General features: G+C 40.6%; 1 protein-coding gene across 2 annotated transcripts in view; it reads left to right on the top strand.

Annotated features, from left to right (window-relative positions):
* The first annotated feature begins 249 nt into the window (after positions 1-249).
* Positions 250-9,861, top strand: part of LOC104964045 (upstream stimulatory factor 2-like) — a 15,889-nt gene continuing 6,277 nt past the window's right edge. The window contains exons 1-6 of one of the 2 annotated variants that reach the window (XM_010792760.1): positions 250-489; positions 992-1,032; positions 1,282-1,388; positions 3,680-3,799; positions 4,593-4,749; positions 8,577-8,664. In XM_010792760.1, coding sequence (XP_010791062.1) covers positions 455-489; positions 992-1,032; positions 1,282-1,388; positions 3,680-3,799; positions 4,593-4,749; positions 8,577-8,664 — 548 coding nt within the window. In that variant the 5' untranslated portion in view covers positions 250-454. The remainder of the gene's footprint in view (positions 490-991; positions 1,033-1,281; positions 1,389-3,679; positions 3,800-4,592; positions 4,750-8,576; positions 8,665-9,861) is intronic. The other variant, XM_010792761.1, reaches the window with a different exon arrangement.

Here is a 9,861-nt window from a genome sequence, read left to right as displayed (position 1 = left end):
ATCGTGTGATTTTGGTTTCATGTTACTGTATGTATTTGTAAGCAGCTGTGACTGAAAGACCATCTATTTTTATTTGCATTTTTTCTTTTTTTAAATAAAGGACGGGTTGAAAAAAAATCTGCGTAAAGTCTACATGTTTTGTTTTGTAATAATCGCCATGAGTGGAATACATTAATGAATACTTAAATAAAGTACAGTACTCGAGTATATAGGCTATTTAGTTACTTTCCACCACTGACAGTGTGCAGAAACGGTTTTGTTAACAGCTGCTGCGCTAGAGTCAGCTCGGGTCACCCAGCGGCAGCAGCAGCAGTGGCCTCCATTTTACCTCCGACACCGAGCCGTACCTCACGTGTCCTGGGCTTCTCTCTCACATGACCCGAGTGTTTGTTCCCGTGATCAGCACTTCCATCTCCATCTGTGACACCGAATATCACTTTTTATTCTAACCCTGATGGATATGCTTGAACAGAGTCTGGACAGCGCAAGGTAACCAAGAGTCGGCCAAAATGGCTAACTGGGACAAGCTAGCTACAACATGCTATTTCGGATAGCTAGTTTACGACGCTTACCAAGGCCTGAACTAAAAAGAAAACTGTTGTCAAATTCAATAAAATCTGAGAAAGGCGGTTAAGTTAGAAAGAGAAGTGAAAAACGTTGCCATCTGCATAGCTGACAAGTTGTATCATAAAGACCAATGTAAAAAAAAAAAGATCATGGTTAACTTAGCATACAACGGTGCAATAGCTATGTTAGCTTAAGCTAAGTATTTAAACATAAACAAATGAGCAACTGTAGGTCAACTGAAGACAGTAGAAATGTTGTGTTTTACATTGTGATTTTGCTGTTGGTTGTTTGGCGTCTTGCACAAGTTTGCCATCAGCTAAGGCAAAGTTGAGGGTCAGTAATTATATTTATATATTTTTGCAGGATAAACACATCGTTAGCTTGTCACGTTAAAACTCAGTGTTTTTGTTTATGTGGTTTGCAGCCAAGAAAAACAAGAAGAAGAGGTTGTCCAGACTTCTGAAGGTAAGAACCTATTTACTAAACTATCATTCACAACATCTGGCACCTGCTGGGCTGTGAGACTTAATAATGGATTGTTTTTAACTTGTTTTATCTGATTAAAATAAAGGTGTGTAGCATGCATGTAAGTTGCAGCATGCTTTGGTATATGTATTGTTTTGTGCAGTTTATCTCAGGGTTTGTTAGCTGTCTTTATTCGTTTTCCTCCTCTTCTGTTCTAACTGTCTTTTTCTGTCCTCTTTCACCCTTGAGACGGAACAGGAGAAGAGCACACAGCTGTTACTATAGCCAGCGTTCAGCAGGCTGCAGCATTTGGTGACCACAACATACAATATCAGTTCCGCACAGAGGGTGGACAGGTAAGCAAATAATGGAGGCTATTATGTCAGTGATTGTTTTTTCCTCCTCCCATTGTCAGAAAGACCAAGATAGTCCGTCTTCTCCAGTATGACCCACATGAGGGTGTTGCACTTTTTATTTGTACATGTGATGTTTCGGTGTTGTTGTTTTTTGTTTTGTTTCTTTCTGTTAACTGGCAAGTGGGAACTAAGTATTTTTTGTTGTTATGTTGTAAGTTTTTCATGTTTCTCTTATTATCCTATGATACTGTGTGAATAACAAAATGTGAAGGACAGACCATCTATTTCCATTTATAGGGCAGGTAACATTTAAGGGGCAGGTAACATAAGATGAGTTTATTCTCCCTGCTCCTTTTCGGTCAATGGTGTGTTAATAGAGACATGTTTTGTAAACAATTATTATACATTAAGTTGTGCATACCATGAACGGAACAAATACAAATGAAATGAATGCAGTAGTGGAATGTAGGAGTGGCAAATTGCAATACTGCAATGTAAACATATTCTGTTACAAGTAAAAGTCCTGAAAGATAAGGCTCAAAAGTCTAGGCAATCAAAATAAATACCAAAAGTAAAAATATTACTTGTGCAGAATAGCCCATTTGGGAATTATGAATGTTATATGACTGGAGTATTATTAGTGATGCAATAATATGTTAAGAGGGTTAGGAGATATGGAGAAAAGCAATATAAAAATATGTTTTTACCAAATACCTCAATCAATATTGTGACCATATTCAACAGTACACTTTTTGTGCATCTACTAAATGTTAACGGCATTTTTGGAAAGATAATCATCAGTAATGTGGACTGGACATAATGACTAAGTGGGTAAAGGCAAATGATAGAACAGTACACCGACTTAACTGGAATGCAGAGTTTTAATCACAGGAAAAGACAACACTCAAGCCCTATTATGTATTTTGATTTCAAAAAGATGACATTAAGTCTCATTACAAGATTCATACAATATTGATATATTGCCCATCCCTATGAATAACACACGGGAGGCGTGTGGCGCAGTGGATGGAGCCTTAGTGTTGAGATCAGGGGTTCAAAGGTTCAAACCCCACTGTAGTCAGCATGTCGTTGTGTCCCTGAGACACTTCACCCCAAAGTGCTCCTGTGGGGATTGTCCACAGTATTGAGTATGTAAGTGGCTTTGGATAAAAGCGTCTAACATGTAATGTAATAACAATCACTGATGTTGCAACTGGTAATATTAACCTAATGCTAACTACTTTATAAACTGCAGGGTAGCTTTACCTATAAAAAAACATATGGAAATGTATATGTTGATTTATATTTTGGGTTAATAATATAAATACGTCTAGTAACTAGTAAGTAATGTTTAGTAGAATTACACGTAAATTGAAAGTATACATGTAAGTAAGTACCTCAACATTATTCCCCCCACTTTTTGATATTTAGATTTGTCACAATAAGTGTTGTGTTGTTAGCGTAGCCGCCTCACTGTGAGAATAACCTGGGTTTCTCTCACGAGTAGTCTTTCCTTTGTAAGGTTGCATGTTCTTGTTATGTGATCGTGTGTCCCTTTTGGAAACACAAGTCAGGATAACAGGCGCTAAATGGCTTGAACTAATGAATGTGTGGTTTTCTTCCCTAGTCCCATGATTGACCGGTGACCTTTGTCAAGAGCGTCTCATTTTCGTCCACTAGTGTGGCACGCATCGCAGCAGTGGTCTCGGATTGACTGTGGCATAGTTAAAAGAGCGGATAAATACGTTCGGAAAAACCAAATGTGTGATTTCCAAGTTGGTTTATTGTGATGATTAACACTGGAGGGAATAAAGTCAGCGATCCATGTGGCTCATTTTTCGTAAACAAGGCTAGTGTGAGAGATCATGTGATTCCAGTCTGGTCAGAGATTGGCATGGGGCCGCTGTCACATGTCAGTCAGGAGGAGAGTCAGCTGATATAAGGATTCAAATACGGATTCCTGGGACAAACAAGCTCATTTTCTGACTTGTTTTCAAAATTGAATCAGGCACATTCTGATGCATAAGCAAATTGAGAGGGAAAGCAATATGCTTATGTTTCAGAATGTGCCTGAAGTAAGATCAATGCACAGCTGCGATTTGGACCACTGTGTCTAATACTAGGCTCCGGGGAACTGTAGCATTAGATATGCTAAACAAATCTACAAATCAGGTGAGGTATTGATTCAGGCACAGTGCGCGTGTCAAAGGGAGGGTGGGAAATGGACTTTGTATAGTTTGTCCTTCTCTAATTTTCAAGTCTGACACGTGTTTCTCTCTCTACTCTTGCAGGTGACGTACCGCGTTGTTCAGGTGACTGACCAGCACCTCGATGGGAGAGATGATGGGGGGGGAGCAGTGAGTGTCGTCTCCACAGCCGCCTTTGCTGGGTCTCCCCAGGCTGTGGCTCAGGTACAAAAATCTTTGTTTTCTTTTCTTTCTTTTTTATCGAAGAAAACCCGCTGGTAATACGGACTATTTTGAAAGATTAACTGCATGCTTTGAAGTAATTCCATAGTCCTTAGAGATAAGGCTGGTAATAATTCAGCTTTTAGTATTCCAACAGTCTGCCTAAGGAAATGAAAACCAACAATGAATTCATCCTGCTAACAAACACTGTCTCTGTACAAGTATCCTGATGTTGTCAATTCTGTGAAACTTCATTTTTACAAACACTATTGACAACGGGTGAAAGAGACAAACCACTGTACTGGTTGAAATAATCCTTGGTTTAGATTTAAGCCACTGGTGTAGGTAATTCCTCTGTGCACAGAAAGCTAGAAAAGCAGTATAAAGAGTGAAGCATGGCTGAGCAAGATATTTCCCCAACACAGAGCTTGGCACAGAGATAAGAAAAGACACCTAAGAATTGTTTCAGAAGAAGGCAATGTTCAAAGCTACGTTTGGAACATGTTTTTGATCAGAAACAGAACATTTTCCTTGCAAGAACAGATTTGGTTTTTGTTTTTATTTGCCGTACACTGATGGCTCTGCCCACCTTGCTGTTATCTCTGCTAACAAGATCACGGCTCCTCCTTTTTCTCCCCTCATTCCAGCTGTCTAACTGCTTTGTGTCTTGCATGGGGGGTCTAGAGGTGACACCGTTATCGAGCCTGACAGAGACTGAGATGTGCGTTCACCTGCTGTGACTGCTCCTTTGCTACTTGTTCAAGCCTCTCCTCTGTTTGTCTCCTATCTGTCACAGGCTGTGATCCAAAACCCTTTCAGTAATGGAGGAAGCCCGGCAGGAGAGGCGGTGGGAGGGGAGACGCGCTTCGCTTACTTCCCCGCAACTGCGGTGAGCGACGGGACCGTGTCTGTGCAGGCCGCCGCAGACCCCACACTCACACAGGCGGGCGGGGGTGAGTCAGCTCTCACACATAATTCAGGCCGAAGCTTAGAACAGTGTCACGGAAAATGAGAGAACAAGAGCCATTTTTTTTCTTGTAATCGTAAATGAACCAACAACCCCCACAGCTCTGGTTCATGAGAGGAAAAAAACACCCTAAAAAGATTTAAATATTTTTAATTTTTGTTGAATACTTATATGATGTGTGGTACAGGTAGATAATACCTTCGACAGTGCCTCAGCTTTTTTTAATTTATAATTATTGAAGTGTATTAACATTCTGTTCACACAATGAAAGATGTTCTATCACACACACCCAGCTACATTTTTTGCTCAGTTTAAAAATATAAATTCCTTTCCCAGTTACAAAGCAGAAACGTTATTTCCATGGAAAAATTATGCTTCCTATAATAGTTTGCAAATGACATTCCGCATTATCGGAGGCTGAAACGAGGTTAGTTACTCATTACATTACATATCACTTGTTAGACACCCTGAGGTCACTTGTTAGACACCCTGAGGTCACTTGTTAGACACCCTGAGGTCACTTGTTAGACGCTTTTATCCAAAGCGACTAACATACTCAATACTGTGGGAAATCCCCACTAGGGCTGCAACAAACGACTCATTTGATAATCGATTAATCTATCGATTAATGAAACGATTAATCGACTATTCGGACTATTTTGCCTCGCACAATTTCTCAAACGCTCTTATTTCAACTTTTAGAATTTAGCTTGAGGTTGTTTTAGGCATGTGGAAACTAACAATAAAGATGAATACTTGATTCAAAAATACATGTATTATTAAATTAACTAAACACATTTTGAACAAGATTAACATTGCTTTTTATTTAAATTCAAAAGATACAACAGTTTTTTAACAAATCGTATTAAATAATGTGATAACAGAACTTTAAACAGCTTTAACAAAATAAATAACTCGGTTACCTCTAATCATTAACACATGTTTGTATAATTGAGTTAACTCCGTGTGTTGCTGCTAGCATAACACCTGGAGAAGTTACTCGTGGATGGGGCTACAGAGCGACAGTCAAACGGTGCATTCCTCCGTCTGGATGTGGAGCACTTTTGTTAAATGTTTAGACAAATTGCTCGTGTTACCGCCCTCACATGCTAAACTCTTCTTGCACTTTTGGCAACGATATTTACTGTGTGCTTCATGTCACATGTCCACACACACCACTGCTCTTCCTCTTTAATGCTGCGTGTCTTCATCTGGCTCTACTAAGAAACGGGTTCTACCGCATAGTTTCTCTTACGTATAGCCCTTTGGTTTACACGAGGCCGTAACCAAACGATAGAAACGGACCCCGCAAACGATAACGGGTCCCAAGGTGGATAGATCTGCAAACGGAACGCTCTGGGGGTTCAAACGGCTCCGTGTCATCGCCTCTATACGATCATTTTCTGATAACTATGAAATAGCCCCGCCTCCCTCTCCCCACGTCTCCCTCTCCCCACGTCTCTGCTGGGCTGTCAGAAGAGGGGGAGGAAAAGAGAGGCACCGTTTATTATTATTATACACAGAGAACAGTCGTTATCAATTTGTTTTAAAGCTCAATAAATAACAAAGAACCTCTGACCGGCACCTTTCTAATTTTGTACGGAAGATTTAAACTTTAACGGACATGTTGACCGGCGAATTTTTTTTTTACGGAAACTCTGCCGCACGGTTCCCTCGTCCCTTGGAAGAGGCGGAGAGGTGGGTGTTTTTCATCTGCTGGTGGACTACCTGAGAGATATACAGCAGGAGCACACGCCGTCCACCGCGGAGAATAAACAGAAGGGCAACCATGGCAACCATGCTCCGGGGTCTTCTTCGCTGCTTTTGCTGTATTTTGTGGCGGCAGCAGCGCCACTTACAGGCCTGGCATATATACTACAGCGTTTCCAGCGGTCTCGTGTGAACGGACACGTTAATGAATCGAATGCGTGTGAACGGAAGACTTTTTTGAAAACGCAAACGGTGCGTAAACGCAAACGTTCCCGTGTAAATGGGGTCTCAGTGTCTTTGCGTTTTCATGGTGGCCCTGACGCGGCTGGTGGACTGTGAGTGAGGGTGGTCAGTAGATGGTGGAACTGTAGAGCAGGATGCAGCCCCCTGGCTCTGTCATACACAGCCAACATCTGCTTGTTCTGGCAAACTATTGCCCAGACAGTGTTTATGGGAGGAATGGGAAATTAATCACCTTTTTGTTTCTGCTGGTGTCTCTGCTCTATGCCGCACTGTTGGCCCAGACTAGAGGTCTGCATCGGCATGAAACGGACTCATAAACGAGGCCTGTACCTGCATCTTCAGACCCAATTCTAACCCAGTCTTATCTTATGTTGTTTTTCAGCTATTCCTTTTTATAAGAAAAATGTTTGCTTGTAAAAAAACATGCTTGTTTTGTCCCAACAACAGAACCCGTAGATGTTCAATTCACTGTCACATATCACAAAAACCATGTCATTGTGGTATCGGGGGTGCCTGTATGTGCATTCATACGTCCACCCATCCTATTCTAGAGAATGAGATTCCTCAGTATGGTTTTGAGGGAATTTCTTCAAATTTGGCACAAACTTCCACTTTGGACTAAAGAATGAAATGATTCGATTTTGAGGGTCAAAGGAAAAGCTCACTGTGTCCTGAGAAAGATGTGATGATTTTGAGAATGTTCATACATTAGGACACAGTTCAGAGTCACGGGTCAGAGTCAGATGAGCTCCTCTTTACCAAGTATCTTATGCATTTCACCCTTCACTGACACTAAGGCACGTCTGTTTCTAGCCAAGTGTGCATTTCACTGTGTTGCAATTGCATCACATGAAGCACTTTCAGAGATCTCTGACGCCCTTAAAGCCATTTAGCTGTGTGAATAGGCACAACTCAATTAGGGCTTTTATGACACACTCAAAATGCAGAGGCACAAAACCAAAAGGAATTCGCTGCTTTATTATTTTTTTTCTGTGTGTTGAGTGGTTGCCTTGTGATGCCACAGACAGGGAAGAAGACCATGAGGTTCATTTGCTGTGGGTCAGGGCTGAAGCCAGGGCCTTGCAGGAGGAAACGGGCAGCTGTTTGACTTTTCTGTGAGCCCGAGGCATAACATACTGTAGGGTGAAGGTGGAGACTGGTTTACAAGCCTCCATCTCCTATGAGCTGAGGGATAGTGCAGGAAGTTCTGGAAGTAAACCACAATCTGGCAGGACTTGATTCAGGGGTGGAGTGCTCGACATTTCTACAGAGCGTCGTAGTGTAGTCCTTTCGCAACCACCATCATCTTTCACCCTAAAAAAACCGAAATTTCTAAAAGGATAAATTCTGTTAAAACTCACTGATTCCATTTCATTATGAATCCAAACATCTGATATCGAAGACCAAAGCTGAAAGAAAAAATGCAAACGAGCTGCTATCCTTCATCATCATTTCGTTTTTGGGAAAAGGAATAAACTACAGGCTGAACCCTAAATGCTGTTGGGATTATATCTTTAACTGTTCATTAGTATTCAAAATGTGCCTAAGAAATGCAAGCCCTGTTATTTGGTTTACTGGGGATGGTTTTGTTTGATGGGACATTCATTTTTGTGAATGTCTTTGGGGACTGGGAATATGATGGTTTCACTCCGTGATAATTGTACATGAGAGGGTTTCAAGCAGAGTTGTTTATTTCTTGTAAGTGTTGTTTTGTATTTGTCCACAAGGATTTGGGCTGTGATGATTTCATTTCTGTTATTTGTTGTGAGATATTTCAATTGCAGCCACAATATTGATTCTTTTATGCCCCTTTGTCTTTTTTTTTCTCACTGCTAACCGATGCCTGCCATGTCTCCACAGGTCAGTTTTATGTGATGATGACCCCCCCTGATGTCATTCAGACAGGGACGCAACGAACCATCGCCCCCCGCACACAGTCCTACCCTGCGTGAGTATCAGCTCTATTAGTAGCTGACTGGGAACATGAGACAGCATTGATATAGCAGTTAGATATCCTGCTGTTTCTTTAAAAAAAAAAGCTCACTGCTGGTCAGCTGTTGTAAAAAGAGAATTCATATGTTCCATTCAAAAGGGGCCATTTGTGACTTGCTTGAAATGTGGTTGGAGTTTAGCAGTGGGACAAATAGCTTTTTAATGTTTCTTCCACGGGGCTTTTCACAGCTATTAATGACATTTAACAAATTCACATAAACTTGACACAGACTTTAACACATGAGTTGAAAAGAAAAAGCCTGCTGAATTCACATAAATGCTAATGCAGGCCTGGGAAGTGGAGGGAGTTAAACTGCTGAGAACTGTGCAGAGGTGTACGAAGAGAGAAAGAGCACCAACACTGGTTTATATGGACTGCCTATTGGTTTAAAATCGATCAGGTCCATCAATGATTGGATGTTATAAAGACATGTGACCACAAAACAACGTGCACGACTATTTGATCAACCCCAAGGCTAACTTTATGCAACATGAAATGCTACTGTAGTTGTTGTATTAGTGAGTCTATCATCTCTCTCCTGAGTTTGATTTTGGCTTATCTATTTTTCACAAATCTCTTTATGATGTCTATTCCTAAAAATCTCCACATGCATTATTATAATCATGCATCAGAAGGGATCCATCTCAGACTATCTCCAACTGTTAGCCGCACGCTGCTGATTGCTGTTATTAAGATAATCAGCAGGCTCACGTGGGCAACAACAAACCGAGTTCTCACTTTAATTGCATGACACCCGCCTTGTTCTTGCCTTATACCGATATTTACTGAGGCTTAATTTTCAGATCATTGTCACATGTGGTACAGTTATGAGGATTGCAACTTTCTCTTGCCAAAGCACAGCAATTTGCCACTTTGGTCCCCCGAAATGAACACAAGACCCATTGTTGAATTGAGTTATCACTAGGGCTGCTCGATTATGGCAAAAATCATAATCACGATTATTTGGGTCAATAATTGTAATTGCGATTATTAAATGAGATTATTCATTGACTTTGAAAACATCCATTTATTGGAGAATTTTTTTGGAACAGTATGTTTTTAACAGTTGATTACCCTGAACTTTAAGTATAATTCAACTGAAAAAAAAAAAAAAATTATTATATTAAAAAAAAAAAAAAAAAAAAAAATAAA

This window comes from Notothenia coriiceps, unplaced genomic scaffold (assembly GCF_000735185.1).
Source record: "Notothenia coriiceps isolate Sejong01 unplaced genomic scaffold, NC01 NC01_scaffold00036550, whole genome shotgun sequence".
NCBI classification, from domain to species: Eukaryota; Metazoa; Chordata; class Actinopteri; order Perciformes; family Nototheniidae; genus Notothenia; species Notothenia coriiceps.
This window is presented reverse-complemented; position numbering and strand designations above follow the sequence as displayed.